The following is a 17481-nucleotide window of genomic DNA, read 5'->3' as shown; positions in this document are numbered from 1 at the left end:
CTGTCTTGTATATTTTGGGAGATACCAGTCGTTCGGCTATTCCTTTAGACTGTCGAGATGCAGCGCAGAAACAGGTCATTCGGCCCACCGTGTCCTTGAGACCAGCGATCACGCCGTACTGTAACATTATCCCCCACACAATGTTACAATTTTACCGATGCCAATTAACCCACACACCTGTACTTCATTGGAGTGTGGGAAGAAACTGGAGCACCCGGTGAAAAAATGCAGATGTTTCAGATGTTTTGCTTAGTTTAGTTTAGAGATACAATAGACAATAGACAACAGGTGCAGGAGGAGGCCCTTCGGCCCTTCGAGCCAGCACCGCCATTCACCGTGATCATGGCTGATCATTCTCAATCAGTACCCCGTTCCTGCCTTCTCCCCATACCCCCTGACTCCACTTTCATTAAGAGCTCTATCTAGCTCTCTCTTGAAAGCATCCAGAGAATTGGCCTCCACTGCCTTCTGAGGCAGAGAATCCCACAGATTCACAACTCTCTGACTGAAAAAGTTTTTCCTCATCTCCGTTCTGAATGGCCTACCCCTTATTCTTAAACTGTGGCCCCTGGTTCTGGACTCCCCCAACATTGGGAACATGTTTCCTGCCTCTAGCGTGTCCAACCCCTTAATAATCTTATATGTTTCAATAAGATCCCCTCTCATCCTTCTAAATTCGAGCGTATACAAGCCCAGTCGTTCCAGTCTTTCAACATATGTCTCTCTACATCTCTACTTCCCTTTTCCCTGACTCACAGTCTGAAGAAGGGTCTCGACCCAAAACGTCACCCATTCCTTCTCTCCAGAGGTGCTGCCTGTCCCGCTGAGTTACTCCAGCATTTCGTTTCTATCTGCTGGGCTGTAAGCTGCCCAAGCGAAATATGAGATGCTGTTCGTCCAATTTGCGTTTAGTGGGGGGCTGTTTTTCAGAAAGGAGGTGACTAGTGGTGTGTGACAATTATTCTGTGCTGTTTCCACTGTTGTTTGGCGTATGTATTAATGATTTGGATAAGAATATCGGTGGCTTGATCAGCTGAGTTTGGAGGTGACACCAACATTCGCTGGCAGAGCAGACAGAGATGAAGGTTATGCAATGTTGGGAGGTTATGCTGCAGTTGTATAAGACGTTGGTGAGGCCGCATTTAGAGCATTGCTTTCAGTTCTGGGCACCATGTTATAGGAAAGATGCTGTCAAGCTAGAAAGGGAACAGAGAAGATCTACGAGGATGTTGCCAGAACCAGAGGGTCTGATCTACAGGGAGAGGTTGAACAGGCTGGGTCTCTATCCCCCCCCACCCCCCACCTCCCTCTCCACCCCAATCTTAGCACATCTCCAATCCTTTCCATTCACCACTTTATTCTTATGTTTCATGTATCTTCTGTTTTTTGCCTGTTGGCAGAACAATTTCCCTCCTGGGATCAATAAAGTTCTATCGTATCGCATTCCTTGGATTGCAGGAGGATGAGGAGAGATCTTATAGAGGTGTATAAAATCATGAGAGGAATAGATCGGGTAGATGCACAGAGTCTCTTGTCCAGAGTAGGGGAATCGAGGACCAGTGGACATAGGTTCAATGTGAAGGGGAAAAGATTTAATCTGAGGGGTAACTTTTTCACACAGAAGGTGGTGGGTGTATGGAACGAGCTGCCAGAGGAGGTAGTTGAGGCTGGGACTATCCCAACTTTTAAGAAACAGTTAGACAGGTACATGGATAGGACAGGTTTGGAGGGATATGGACCAAACGCGGGCAGGTGGGACTAGTGTAGCTGGGACATTTTGGCCGGTGTGGGCAAGTTGAACAGGCCCTTCATAGAGTCACAGAGTGATACAGTGTGGAAACAGGCCCTTCATAGAGTCACAGAGTGATACAGTGTGGAAACAGGCCCTTCATAGAGTCACAGAGTTATACAGTGTGGAAACAGGCCCTTCATAGAGTCACAGAGTGATACAGTGTGGAAACAGGCCCTTTGGCCCAATTTGCCCAACATGCCCCAGCTACACTAGTCCCACCTGGCCGCATTTGGCCCATATCCCCCCAAACCTGTCCTATCCATGTACCTGTCTGTATCCTAAAAGTTGGGATAGTCCCAGCCTCAACTACCTCCTCTGGCAGCTCGTTCCATACACCCACCACCCTTTGTGTGAAGCAGGTTACCCCTCAGATTCCTATTAAATCTTTTCGATAAACCCATTCGGCCCATCAAATCCACTCCGCCATTCAATTATAGCTGATCTGTCTCTCCCTCCTAATCCCATTCTCCTGTCTTCTCCCCATAACCCTTGACACCCGTTCTAATCAAGAATTTGTCTATCTCTGACTTAAAAATATCCACTGACTTGGCCTCCACAGCCGTCTGTGGCAATGAATCCCACAGATTCACCGCCCTCTGACTAAAGAAGTTCCTCCTCATCTCCTTTCTAAAAGAGCGCCCTTTAATTCTGAGGCTGTGCCCTCTGGTCCTAGACTCTCCCACTAGTGGAAACATCCTCTCCACATCCACTCTATCCGGGTCTTTCACTATTCGGTAAGTTTCAATGAGGTCCCCCCTCATCCTTCTAAACTCCAGCGAGTACAGGCCCAGTGCCGACAAACGCTCATCATATGTTAACCCACTCATTCCTGGGATCATTCTTGTAAACCTCCTCTGGACCCTCTCCAGAGCCAGCACATCCTTCCTCAGATACGAGGCCCAAATTTGCTCACAGTGCTCCAAATGCGGCCTGACCAGCGCCTTATAGAGCCTCAGCATTACATCCCTGTTTTTGTATTCCAGTCCTCTTGATATATATGGTAGCATTGCGTTTGCCTTCCTTACTACCGATTCGACTTTCAACTTAACCTTTTGGGAATCCTGCACCAGCACTCCCAAGTCCCTTTGCACCTCCGATTTTGGGATTCTCTCCCCATTTAGAAAATAATCTTATTCACATTCCCAAAGTTAACCAGAGTTATAAGGAGAGATTAGACAGGCTAGGACTGTTTTTACCTGGAGCAAAGCCGACTGAGGAGTGACCCTTATAGAAGTATAGGCCTTTTAGAAGACCTTATAGAAGGGTCTCGACCCGAAACGCCACCCATTCCTTCTCTCCTGAGATGCTGCCTGACCTGCTGAGTTACTCCAGCATTTTGTGAATAAATACCTTCGAGTTGCACCAGCATCTGCAGTTATTTTCTTATAGAAGTATATAAGCTCACAAGGGGTATAGACAGGGTAGACAATTAAAATTGTTCTTCCAGCATAGGTGAGTCTAGAACTAGAGGCTGAGATTTAAGGCTACAATCTACCTCTTTGATGACCCTCGGACTATCCTTGATCAGACTTTGCACTAAACGTTATTCCCTTATCATGTATCTGTACACTGTAAATGGATCGATTGTAATCATGTATTGTCTTTCTGCTGACTGGGTAGCGCGCAACAAAGGCTTTTCACTGTACCTCGGTACACGTGACAATAAACTAAACTGAAACTGAAGGTGAGAATGGATAGGTTTAAAAGAGGCGTGAGGGGCAAGTGTTTCACACAGTGGGTATGTGAAACGAGCTGCCAGAGGAGATGGAAGAGGCACAGTAGCGCAGCGGTAGAGTTGCTGCTTTACAGCGAATGCAGCGCCGGAGACTCAGGTTCGATCCTGACTATGGGTGCTGCACTGTAAGGAGTTTGTACGTTCTCCCCGTGACCTGCGTGGGTTTTCTCCGAGATCTTCGGTTTCCTCCCACACTCCAAAGACGTACAGGTATGTAGGTTAATTGGCTGGGTAAATGTAAAAATTGTCCCTAGTGGGTGTAGGATAGTGTTAATGTACGGGGATCACTGGGCGGCGCGGACTTGGTGGGCCGAAAAGGCCTGTTTCCGCGCTGTATATATATGATGATATATGATATGATACTATAGCAACGCGCAGGAAACAGAAACATAGAAAATAGGTGCAGGAGGAGGCCATTTGGCCCTTCGCGCCAGCACCGCCATTCATTGTGATCATGGCTGATCATCCACAATCAGTAACCTGTGCCTGCCTTCTCCCCATACCCCTTGATTCCACTAACTCCTAGAGCTTTATCTAACTCTTTTTAAAATCCATCCAGTGAATTTGCCTCCTCTGCCTTCTGTAGCAGATAATTCCACAAATTTACAACTCTCTGGGTGAAAAAGTTCCTTCTCACCTCAGTTTTAAATGGCCTCCCCTTTATTCTAAGACTGTGTGGCCCCTGGTTCTGGACTCCCCCAACATTGGGACATTTTTCCTGCATCTAGCTTGTCCAGTCCTTTTATAATTTTATATGTTTCTATAAGATCCCCTCTCATCCTTCTAAACTCCAGTGAATGCAAGCCTAGTCTTTCCAATCTTTCCTCATGTGACAGTCCCGCCATCCCAGGGATCAACCTGGTGAACCTACGCTGCACTGCCTCCATAGCAACTGCAGATGCTGGTTTAAACCGAAGATAGACACAAAAAGCTGTAGTAACTCAGCGGGACAGGCAGCATCTCTGGAGAGAAGGAATGGGTGACATTTCGAGTCGAGACCATTCCTTCTCTCCAGAGATGCTGCCTGTCCCGCTGAGTTACACCAGCTTTTTGTGTCTGCAGCAATGTTTACATTTGGACTGGTACATGGGCAGGAAAGGTTTAGTAGGACATGGACCAAATGCAGGCAAATGAGCTAAGACGGGGATCTTGGTCAGCCTGAATGATATGGGCCGAAGGGCCTGTTTCCATGCTCTTCTTCGCTGTCGTGTGCCGGGGCAGCAGGGCGAAGGCCGCGGGCACCAACAGGATCAACATACCCATCGGGAAGGCCGGCTCCATCCTGGGGGCTGGAGTTGGAGTTGGATTCACGGGGAGGTGGTCTTGGAGGGGAGGATGCTCCTCAAACTGCGGAGCCTCCTGGACAATACAGCTCACCCCCTCCCTCCGTGACACACTGGTCAACCTGAGGGGCACCTTCAACAACAGACTGGTCCCACCGAGATGCAGCACAGAACGAACGCCACAGGACATCCTTCTTCCCTGTGGCTATCAAACTGTACAACCCCTCCCCCTTCTGTCGTGGGGTAGACTGGGACTGAGATTATCCCCCCCTCCTCCCCAATCTTTGACATCCCCAATCCTTTTCACTCATCACTTTAATTTCATGTTTCATGTATTTTGTGTTTCTGTGAATGTTGGCAGATCAATTTTTCTCCTGGGATAAATACAGCCCTATCGTTTCGAATCTATCAATATGATAAGGGTGAAGAAGGGAGATGAAATTATTGGGCAACTCCTTGTTCTACTTCTTGGGCAACTACTTGCCAGTGTGGGCCTGATAATCATATTGGAAGCAATGAGTAATTAAATGTCCACTCGGATGAAGGAAAGCATATTTTGGGAGAAAAAAATGGTCAAGTAGGATTCTTGGCGTTGGCGATGTCTATTTTGTTTCTGTATCTTTATTTGGACATTTTACCCGTGTCAAAAAATGTGTGTTTGTACTTTTATAAAATGTCAATTTGCAGTTCTGGAAATGGAACAGATTGGGTTAACGCATGATCAGCGTTTGTCGGCACTGGGCCTGTACTCACTGGAGTTTAGAAGGATGAGGGGGGACCTCATTGAAACGTACCGAATAGTTTAGTTTTTATTTTAGTTTAGAGATACAGCGCGGAAACAGGCCCTTTCGGCCCACTGGGTCCGCGCTGACCAGCGATCCCCGCACACTAGCACTATCCTACATCCAATGGGTCAATTTTTACATTTACCAAGCCAATTAACCTACAAACCTGTGCGTCTTTAGAGTGTGGGAGGAAACCGAAGATCTCGGAGAAAACCCACGCAGGTCACAGGGAGAACGTACATACGCCGTACAGGCACCCGTAGTCGGGATGGAACCCGGGTCTCCGGCGATGCATTCGTTGTAAGGCAGCAACTCTACCGCTGCGCCACCGTGCCACCCAGAGTGAAAGGCCTGGATAGAGTGGATGTGGAGAGGATGTTTCCACTAGTGGGAGAGTCTAGGACCAGAGGGCACAGCCTCAGAATTAAAGGACGTTCCTTTAGGAAGGAGATGAGGAGGAATTTCTTCAGTCAGAGGGCGGTGAATCTGTGGGATTCATTGCCACAGATGGCTGTGGAGGCCAAGTCAGTGGGTATTTGTAAGGTAGAGATAGATAGATTCTTGATTAGTGCGGGTGTCAGGGGTTACGGGGAGAAGGCAGGAGAATGGGGTTGGGAGGGAGAGATAGATCAGCTACGATTGAACGGTGGAGTAGACTTGATGGGCCGAATGGCCGAATTCTGCTCGTATCACTGATGAATGTATGAAAACGTGCCCTGTTCTCTTTCTTTCAGTCAATGTCCTGAAGGTTACATCTGCATGAAAGCAGGGAGAAACCCCAACTATGGCTACACCAGCTTTGACACGTTCGGCTGGGCCTTCCTGGCCTTGTTTCGACTCATGACACAGGACTACTGGGAAAATCTGTACCAGTTGGTAAGTAAGGAGCCTTTGTATTCTTTCAATATTGTACTCTTTCTCTCACTTTAAAAAACCCCCATCAATTTGAATTTAGCAGATAATCTGTTAACAAAATGTGCACGTGTTTTTGTCAAAATTCCAAAGAGTCATAGAGTCGTACAGCGCGGAGACACGCCCAACTTGTCCATGCTCACCAAGGTGCCCCATCTAAGCTAGTCCCACTGACCTGTGCTTGGCCCATATCCCTCTAAACCTTTCCTCTCCATGTACCTGTCCAAATGTCTTTTCAATGATTGAGGGCGGCCACGGTGGAGCAGCGGTAGAGTTGCTGCCTTACAGCGCTTGCAACATCGGAGACCCGGGTTCCATCCCGACTACGGGTGCTGTCTGTACGGAGTTTGCACGTTCTCCCCGTGACCGCGTGGGTTTTCTCCAGGTGCTTCTGTTTCCTCCCACACTCCAAATACGTGCAGGTTTGTAGGGTAATTGGCTTGGTGTAAGTGTAAAATTGTCCCTAGTGTGTGTAGGATAGTGTTAGTGTGCGGGGATCGCTGGTCGGCGCGGACCCGGTGGGCCGAAGGGCCTGTTTCCACGCTGTATCTCTAAATTAAATTATACAAAACTAAACTAAAAATGATGATATTGCACTTGCTCAACTGCCTCTTCTGGCAATTTGTTCCATACACCCACCACCGTGTGGAAAAAGTTGCCCCTCTGGTTCCTTTCAAATCTTTCCCCTCTCACCTTAAACCTAGGCACTTGGTTCTTGATTCCCCTACTCTGAGTAAAAGTCTCTGTGCATTAACCTTATCTATTCCCCTTATGAATTTGTACACCTCTATAAGATCACCTCTCATCCTCCTGCGCTCCAAGGAATAGAGTCCCAGCCTGCTCAACCTCTCCCTGTAGCTCAGGCCCCTCCAGTCCTGGCAATGTCGTTGTAAACCTGCATCTGCACCCTTTCCAGCTCAACAACAACATCCTTCCTCTAACATGGTGCCCAAAACTGGACACAATGCAGCCTCACCAACCGTAACATAATGTCCCAACTTCAGTTGCTGGAGTATGCTGGAGTAACTCAGCGGGACAGGCAGCATCTCTGGAGAGAAGGAATGGGTGACGTTTCGGGCCGAGTCTGAGGAAGGGTCTCGACCCGAAACATCAACCATTCCTTCTCTCCAGAGATGTTGCCTGACCCGCTGAGTTACTCCAGCACTCTGTGAAACGTCACCTATCCATGTTCTCCACAGATGCTGCCTGACCCGCTGAGTTACTCCAGCACTCTGTGAAACGTCACCTATCCATGTTCTCCACAGATGCTGCCTGACCCGCTGAGTTACTCCAGCACTCTGTGAAACGTCACCTATCCATGTTCCCCACAGATGCTGCCTGACCCGCTGAGTTACTCAGCATTTTGTGTCTGCGTTTGGTCAAAGGCCTTGATGACCAGCCTATCTTCCCGTGATGTAGCGTTCAGGAAACTGTACGTCTGTACTCCGAGATCCCCCTGGTCTACAACATTCCCCGGGGCCCTATCATTCAATGCCAAGTTCTCCCTCACTCTGGGAATGTCCCCCGCCCCCCCCCCCCCCCCCCCCGACTCTGGGAATGTCGGAGGAGCTGTCGGAGGAGGTAGTTGAGGCTGGGACCATCCCATCGTTTAAGAAACAGTTAGACAGGTACATGGATAGGACAGGTTTGGAGGGATATGGGCCAAACGCAGGCAAGTGGGACTAGTGTAGATGGGACATGTAGGCCGGTGTGGGCAAGTTGGGCCGAAGGGCCTGTTTCCACACTGTATCACTCTGTGACTCTATGACTATGACAAGTAAGAAATATAGTGTGGGTAATTGGAGGTGTGTGTACTTGAGATGTACAGGGCTTTCAGAAAGTATTCAGACCCCTTCAGTTTTTCCACATTTTGTTATGTTACAGCCTTATTTTAAAATGGAATAAATTAATTTTGTTAATCATCAATCTGCACACAATACCCCGTAATAAAGTGAAGTGAAGTGGTCTGAATACTTTCTGAATGCACTGTAACTGCTTGGCTGCAAAGATGTCCGCACATGGTCGCAGCGGTAGAGTTGCTGCCTCACGGCGCCAGGTACCCGGGTTCCACCGTGAGCACAGGTGCTGTCTGTATGGAGTTTGCACGTTCTCCCCGGGACTGTGGAGTTGTGTGAGGGGCGGAGCATTGAGGGAAGAAGTAGGATGACCACAGTTGTGAAGCCCCCTGTCATTTACTGGCTGGCCAAGTCTCTGCCTGGCTGGTTCAAGATTAGTCAGTTGAGGCAAGTAAAGGAGGGTTCTTCCAAACCCAATACTTGCAAAAAACCTGAGCAAAAGGCTAAGTGATGGAGGAACTCTGTGCAGGGAATGGGCAGACGACATTTCAAATCAGCCACCATCTACCGGTGGCGCGGCGGTAGACTTGCTGCCTCACAGCGCTTTCAGCGCCAGTGACCCGCGTTCGATCCCTACTACGGGTGCTGTCTGTACGGAGTTTGTACGTTCTCCCCGTGACCTGCGTGGGTTTTCTCCGAGATCTTCGGTTTCCTCCCACACTCCAAAGACGTGCAGGTTTGTAGGTTGATTGGCTTGGTATAAGTGTAAATTGTCCCTAGTGTGTGTAGAATAATGTTAGTGCAACTGTCTAACTGTTTCTTAAACGTTGGGATAGTCCCAGCCTCAACTATCTGCTCTAGCAACTCGTTCCATACACCCACCACTCTCTGTGTGAAAAAGCCACCCCTCAGATTCCTATTAAATCTTTTCCCCTTCACCTTAAACCTGTGTCCTCTGGTCTTTGATTCCCCTACTCTGGGCAAGAGACTCTGTGCATCTACCCGATCTATTCCTCTCATGATTTTATACACCTCTATAAGATCACCCCTCATCCTCCTGCACTCCAAGGGATAGAGACCCAGCCTGCTCAACCTCTCCCTGTAGCTCACACCCTCTAGTCCTGGCAACATCCTCATAGATCTTCGCTGCACGCTTTCAAACTTGACATCTTTCCGATAACATGGTGTGTGCGCGTGCGTGTGCATGTCTGTGCGTGCGAGGGTGCGTGCGGTGTGTGCGTATGTGTGTGCGTGTGCGCGTCTGTGCACCTGCACGCGTGCGTGTGTATGTGTGCATGTGTGAGTATGTATGTGTGCGTGCTTGCGTGTGTGCACGCATGTGTGTGCGTGTGTGTGTGCGTGCATGTACGCGTGTGTTTGTGTGTGTGCGTGCGTGTGTGTGTGCGCGTGTGTGTGTATGTGTGTGTGTATGCGTGCGTGTGCGCGTGCGTGTGTGTGTGCGTGCCTGTGCGTGTGTGTGCGTGTGTGCATGCGCGTGTGTATGTTTGTGTGTGCGTGTGTGTGTGCGTATGCGTGCCTGCGTGCGCGTATGTGCGTGCGTCCACGTGCGTGTGTGTGGCGTTTGTGTGTGTGCGCGTGCGTGTGTGCATGTGTGGGGAGTGTGTGCGTGCGTGTGAGCGTGTGTGTGTGCGTGCGTGCCCGTGTATGCGTGCGTGCGTGTGTGTGTGTGTGCGTTTGTGTGTGTGCGTTTGTGTGTGTGTGCGTGTGTGGGGTGTGTGCATGTGTGTGTGTGTGCGTGTGTGTGTGTGTGCGAGTGTGTGGGGAGTGTGTACAGATTGTGCGTGTGTGTTCAACGTGTGGATCCTGTCATCGGAGTTGTTCATTTCTGGTCCTTGGCTCGTGGTGAATCAATGAGCATTGGCCAACATTGCGCTGGAAATAGCACTTGCCTTCCTGGCTGTGCTGGGTGGCAGCCTGCCCCTGCACCACTGATCCAATCTGCTGCTGCCCCCCCTGCAGCAAGACAGGGCCTGCAACGTGGCGACCTGGGCAAAGCAATGCGCTTCGGCAAGTCTGCAGATGAATGGAAATGCATTCACAACTGATAAGGCACTGCTATCTTTGCAGCAAATGGTGCAGAAAAGCATCATTTGGACGGATGTTTGACAAATGAAGCAGTACTGCCATTTTAGAGAGCCGCTGAAACCCGGGAACGAACCGTCCCTCTTTAAATTCCAAAGCCAAACCGCTCTGCTGAGAAGCCATGCAGGGATCGTTGCTGCCTGCTTTTAACTCTTGCTGATGTCTTTTTGATTTTTAAAACAATGCAGAAAATTTTCATCTGAGAGAAATAGAGGAAATTTTTGAGCTGAATTCCTCCTTAATGCAGAATAAAGGTTTAGTGTAGTTTAGTTTTAGACATACTGGATGCATTCAAGAGAGAGCTAGATAGAGCTCTTAAGGATAGCGGAGTCAGGGGGTATGGGGAGAAGGCAGGAACGGGGTACTGATTGAGAATGATCAGCCATGATCACATTGAATGGTGGTGCTGGCTCGAAGGGCTGAATGGCCTCCTCCTGCACGTATTGTCTATTGTCTATACAGCGTGGAAACAGGCCTTTCGGCCCACCGTGTCTGCGCCGACCAGCGATCCCCACGCATTAGCACCACCACACACACACCAGGGACAATTTGTTACATTTACACCATGGCAATTAACCTACAAACCTGCACGTCTTTAGAGTGTGGGAGGAAACCGAACATCTCAGGGAAAACCCACGCAGGTCACGTGGAGAACGTACAAACTCCGTACAGACAGCACCCGTAGTCAGGATGGAACCCGGGTCTCCGGCGCTGTGAGGCAGCAACTCTACTGTTACGTCACCGTGCCACACCGTGATTTTTGTTAACTGGAACCTTCTGCAATTTCCAATGATAGCAGCTCGGCCAGCTGCTGCACAGTGGCACAGCGGCCTCACAGCGCCAGAGACCCGGGTTCCAACCTGACCTCGGGTGCTGTCTGTGTGTGTGGAGTTTGCACGATCTTCATGTGACCGCGTGATCTGTAACTTTGTAAGTGCCCTTCATGGGCGACTATTTGCATACCTTGGCACAGTATGCAAGCAAAGGATTTCACTGTGGCTTGTCACATGTGACAATAAAGTATTCCATTCAATTCAATTCAATTCAAAAATTCAACGGGTTTTCTCTGGGTGCTCCGGTTTCCTCCCACATCCCAAAGACGTGCGGGTTTGTGGGTTAATTAGCCTTCCGTAACATCCTTCCTTCCTACACCCTGGACTTTCCATTGTCATATTTAATTATATATTGAAAGATACAGCATGGGAACAGGCCCTTCGGCCCACCAAGTCCATGCCAACCATCGATCGCCTGTTCACACACTAGTTCTGTGTTATCCCACTTTCCCATCCACTCCCTGCACACGAGGGGGCAATGTACAGGGGGCCGATTACCCCACAAACCCGCACGTCTCTGGGATGTGGGAGAAAACCAGAACACCAGGAGGAAACCCACGCAGGTCACGGGGAGAACGTGCAAACTCCACACACAGACAGCACCCGATGTCAGGATCGAACCTGGATCTCTGGCTCTGGGAGGCAGCGGCTCTACCTCCCCCAGAGGGCTTGAGGGGCAACACTGGAAACTCCAGTGATGCACAAGCCTCCAGGAGATGCTGTTGTTCAGCGGAGAATGGGAGAGGGTTAGAAATAGGCAAGGCCTGTCTTCAGGATTAGAAGTGCGATCATTCGGGCATGTTGCAAGTGCAGGAAGTAACCATATCAATGGATCGACAGAGAGAGAGAAGGTGCAGGATAACAGACTAACAATCACCGTCCTGTCCAACATAGAACAGTACAAGCACAGGCCCTTCGGCCCACAATATCCAAACGTCACAGTGGCGCAGCGGTAGAGTTGCTGCCTCACAGCGCCAGAGACCCGGGTTCCATCCCGACCACGGGTGCTGTCTGTACGGAGTTTGTACGTTCCCCCCAGTGACCCGTGTGGGTTTCCTCCAGGTGCTCTGGTTTCCTCCCACACTCCAAAGACGTGCAGGTTTGTAGGTTAATTGGCTTGGTATAAATGTAAATTGTCCCCAGTGTGTGTAGGATTGTGTTAATGTGCGGGGATCGTTGTTCGGTGCGGACTCGGTGGGCCGAAGGGCCTGTTTCCGCGCTGTATCTCTAAACTAAGCTAAGCTAAGCACAGGCCGTTCGGCCCGCAATATCCATGCTGAACATGATGCCAACTGTTATCTGCCTGCACATAATCCACATTCCCCCATTCCCTGCATATCCACAAACCTATGCAAAAGGCTCTTGTACACCACTATGGTATCTGCCTCTACGACCACCCCTGGCAGCGCGTTCCAGACCCCCACCACCCTCTGTGTAAAAAATAACGTGGCCCGCACAACTCCTTTAATCTTTGCCCCTCTCACCTTAAAGCTATGTCCTCCAGTGAGTGATTTTTCCACCCTGGGGAAAATTGTTCTGACTGTTTACCCTAAATATTAGTTTAGTTTATAGATGCAGCGAGGAAACAGGCCCTGCGGCCCACTGAATCCACACCGACCAGTGATCCCTGCACATTAACGCTACCCTATACACACTGGGGACAGTTTAACAACTATATGAATCAAATTAACCCACAAACCTGTACGTCTTTGGACTCTCATATGCCTCTCATAATTTTATACACTTCTAACATGTCTTCCCTCAGCCCCAGAGTCTGTCCAACCTCTCCCTGGAGATAATACCCTCTAATCCAGGCAGCGTTCTGGTAAACCTCCTCTGCACCCATTCCCTCAGTCTCCACATCCTTCCTGTAATGGAGGGCGACCAGAACTGCACGCCACACTCCAACGAGTGCTGAGGCGTGGTGAGATGGGATTAGATGTGACGTGGTCCTTACGAGTGAGCTATGTTGGTACTTTATTAAGGGCCACCTCCCTAAGATGGGATGAGTTCTTAAGTTCATCAGTTGTAGAAGCAGAATTCGGCCACTCGGCCCATCGATTCTACTCCACCATTCAATCATGGCTGATATATCTCTCCCTCTCAACCCCATTCTCCTGCCTTCTCCCCATAACCCCTGACACCCACACTAATCAAGAACCTATCAGTCAAAATATCCAATGACTTGGCCTCCACAGCTATCTGTGGCAATGAATTCCACAGATTCACCACCCTCTGACTCAAGAAATTCCTCCTCATCTTTAATTCTGAGGCTGTGCCCTCTGGTCCTAGACTCTCCCACTAGTGGAAACATCCTCTCCACATCCACTCTATCCAGGCCGCTCACTATTTCGCTACCTTTCAATGAGGTCCCCCCTCATCCTTCTAAACTCCAGCGAGTACAGGCCCAGTGCTGACAAACGCTCATCATATGTTAACCCACTCATTCCTGGGATCATTCTTGTAAACCTCCTCTGGACCCTCTCCAGAGCCAGCACATCCTTCCTCAGATATGGGGCCCACAACAGCTCACAGTGCTCCAACTGCGGCCTGACCAGCGCCTTATAGAGCCTCAGCATTACATCCCTGGATGGCATGGGCTTGCATGTTGTAGAAGGAGTCACCAGCACTGTGCAGAACTGCTTCTGCTTGCAGGATGCTATATGTGCAAGTATCATGACAACATATCCCAGAAGGAGCACTCCCACTTGCATTCCATGTTACAATCCAATACAATACAATACAATGCAATGCAATACAATACAATACAATACAATACAATACAATACAATACAAAACAATACAATACAATAAAATACAATACAATCCAATACAATCCAATAAAATACAATCCAATACAATACAATACAATACAATACAATATCCTTAATTGTCATTGTACAAGTACAGCGAGATTTTGATTGTCGCTTCCATATCGATGCTATCAAATCAAATATTAAATAAATCACGGCGAACATGCAAACAACAAAAGGGGGGGGGGGAGAGGAAAAAGAAAAGGGGGAACAAGGTAAAGTGCAAAAAACGGTTGATGCAGGGGTTAGTTGTGCCAGATGACCCTGGGGGCAGGGACAGATCATGGCGGGCTCTCAGCAGGACCGATACAGAGCAGCTACAGCTCCAGGGATGAAGCTGTTCCTTAGTCTGGAGGTGCGGGCGTAGAAGGCTTTGAAACGTCTGCCAGATGGAAGTGGTTCAAACAGACGGTGGCAAGGGTGTGTGGAGTGCTTGTAGATGCTGGTGGCTTTCCTGAGGCAGCGTGCGTTGTAGATGTCCTCCAGGGCTGGCAGCTGTGTCCCAATGATCCTCTGCGCTCTGCAGACGACCCGCTGAAGAGCTCTCCTATCCGCTGCCGAGCAGCTACGATACATTATGTGTTTGTCTCGGCCCTCCAGAGATTGGTGAGTGAGAGTCACTGGAGTTTAGAAGGATGAGAGGGGATCTTATAGAGACGGATAAAATTATAAAAGGACTGGACAAGCTAGATGTAGGAAAAATGTTCCCAATGTTGGGGGAGTCCAGAACCAGGGGCCACAGTCTTAGAATAAAGGGGAGGCCATTTAAAACTGAGGTGAGAAGGAACTTTTTCACCCAGAGAGTTGTGAATGTGTGGAATTCTCTGCCACAGAGGGCAGTGGAGGCCAAATCACTGGATGGATTTAAGAGAGAGTTAGATGGAGCTCCAGGGGTTATTGGAATCAAAGGGTATGGGGAGAAGGCAGGCACGGGTTATTGATTGTGGATGATCAGCCATGATCACATTGAATGGCGGTGCTGGCTTGAAGGGCCGAATGGCCTCCTCCTGCACCTATTTTCTATGTTTCTATGTGGTAGATCTAGAATTCCTACAACTTACAGATGGTCCCCAATTTTCATTCAAGCCTAATTGACATTATTTTTCACAGAAACATAATCTTACACCCAGAAACATCACGCCATCTGATGACATCATCATCATCATAACCATCATGATCATAATCATGCTCATACTTTATTAGCCAAGTATGGAGGAATTTCATTTGCCATACAGTCATACCACTAAAAAGCAACAGGACACACAAAATACACTCCTCACTGTGATGGAAGGCGAAGAAAAGTTCCATCTTCTTCTCTTCTTTGTTCTCCCACGGTCGGGGGCCTCGAGCCTTCTGTTGTCGGGACGATCTTGGCTCCCGTAGCCGGCAGTCGGGCCTTCCGCGTCGGGGCGATCACGCTCCTGCATCGGGGGGATCTCAGCTCCCCCGTGCCGGACGATCGGGCTCCCTGGTCGGGGCTAGTCGAACCTTCTGCGTTGTTTGGAGCTTGGAGCTTGTTTGGAGACTGCGAGCTCCTCTACCCATTTACCCATTCATAAACACTGGTTCTATCCTTATTGTCATATCTTCACAGATAGGAATCAACACAATGCTTTTTTTTCCAAAAAAAGCTTTTACTCAACAAACCGTTCACCTATTTAAGGAGATACAAGGAACTGCAGATGCTGGTTTGCAAAAAAAAAGACACAAAGTGTAGGAAGGAACTGCAGGTGCTGGTTTAAACCGAAGATAGACAAAAAATGCTGGAGTAACTCAGGCGGCATCTTTGGACAGAAGGAATTGGGGACGTTTCGGGTCTTCGGAAATCTCAAACGTCACCTATCCATGTCGTCCAGAGATGCTGCCTGACCCGCTGAGTTACTCCAGCACTCTGTGAAACGTCACCTATCCATGTTCTCCACAGATGCTGCCTGACCCGCTGAGTTACTCCAGCACTCTGTGAAACGTCACCTATCCATGTTCTCCACAGATGCTGTCTGACCCGCTGAGTTACTCCAGCACTCTGTGAAACGTCACCTGTCCATGTTCTCCACAGATGCTGCCTGACCCGCTGAGTTACTCCAGCACTCTGTGAAACGTCACCTATCCATGTTCTCCAGAGATGCTGCCTGACCCGCTGAGTTACTCCAGCACTTTGTGTCTTTCTTTATGCATCCAATTAATTTGAGCAATGAATTATATGTTTAGATATATGTTTTATGTTTTATGTTTATCAATATTTCACTCATCGGGTCAGGCAACATCTGTGGAGAATATGAATGGGAGACGTTTCACAGAGTGCTGGAGTAACTCAGCGGGTCAGGCAGCATCTGTGGAGAACATGGATAGGTGACGTTTCACAGAGTGCTGGAGTAACTCAGCGGGTCAGGTAGCATCTGTGGAGAAAATGAAGGGTCTCGACCTAAAACATCACCTTTCCATGTTCTGTAAAGATGTTGCCTGACCTGGTGAGTTACTCCAGCATTTTGTGTCTGACTTTTCAAATATCTTTATCTGCGTGGGGGCGCAGCGGTAGAGTTGCTGCCTCACAGCGCCAGAGACCCGAGTTCCATCCTGACCACGGGTGCTGTCTGTACGGAGTTTGCATGTTCTCCCCCTGACCTGCGTGGGTTTTCTCCGGGCGCTCCGGTTTCCTCCCACACTCCAAAGACGTGCAGGTTTAGGTTTGTAGGCTGATTGGCTTTGGTAAAAATTGTAAATTGTCCTTAGTGTGTGTAGGATAGTGGTAGTAGACAATAGACAATAGGCGCAGGAGGAGGTCATTCGGCCCTTCGAGCCAGCACCACCATTCAATGTGATCATGGCTGATCATTGTCAATCAGTACCCCGTTCCTGCCTTCTCCCCATACCCCCTGACTCCGCTATCCTTAAGAGCTTTATTTAGCACTCTCTTGAATGCATTCAGTGAATTGGCCTCCACTGCCTTCTGAGGCAGAGAATTCCACAGATTTACAACTCTCTGACTGAAAAAGTTTTTCCTCATCTCCGTTCTAAATGGCCTACCCCTTATTCTTAAACTGTGGCCCCTGGTTCTGGACTCCCCCAACATTGGGAACATGTTTCCTGCCTCTAAGGTGTCCAGCCCCTTAATAATCTTATAAGGGGAGGGGAGAGAGGAGGTAGAGAGGGGGAGAGAGGTGGTAGGAGAGGGTACTGCACCAATGCAGGAGAGGTTTGGGCCCAACGAGTCCACTTGGTCTAGTATGTACCGAAAATGGAAAATGGAATCATGAAATTCTTACTTGCAGCAGCATAACAGATATGTAAGGACAGTGCTTAAAAAATATATATCAGTGCAAAACACAAGCCCAAAGTGCCTGGTACAACAAATAAGTCTGCAGTTCATAGTTAGTGTTGTGTGGTGTTTAACAGCCTGATGGCTGCAGGGACGAAGCTGTTCCTGAACCT

General features: G+C 48.9%; 1 protein-coding gene across 3 annotated transcripts in view; it reads left to right on the top strand.

Annotated features, from left to right (window-relative positions):
* Window positions 1-17481, top strand: part of LOC144612020 (sodium channel protein type 8 subunit alpha-like) — a 255684-nt gene that overhangs the window by 123710 nt on the left and 114493 nt on the right. For all 3 annotated transcript variants that reach the window (XM_078431465.1, XM_078431467.1, XM_078431466.1), the window contains exon 10: window positions 6330-6471. In XM_078431465.1, the coding sequence (XP_078287591.1) occupies window positions 6330-6471 (142 nt within the window). The remainder of the gene's footprint in view (window positions 1-6329; window positions 6472-17481) is intronic.

This window comes from Rhinoraja longicauda, chromosome 42 (assembly GCF_053455715.1).
Source record: "Rhinoraja longicauda isolate Sanriku21f chromosome 42, sRhiLon1.1, whole genome shotgun sequence".
NCBI lineage: Eukaryota > Metazoa > Chordata > Chondrichthyes > Rajiformes > Arhynchobatidae > Rhinoraja > Rhinoraja longicauda.
This window is presented reverse-complemented; position numbering and strand designations above follow the sequence as displayed.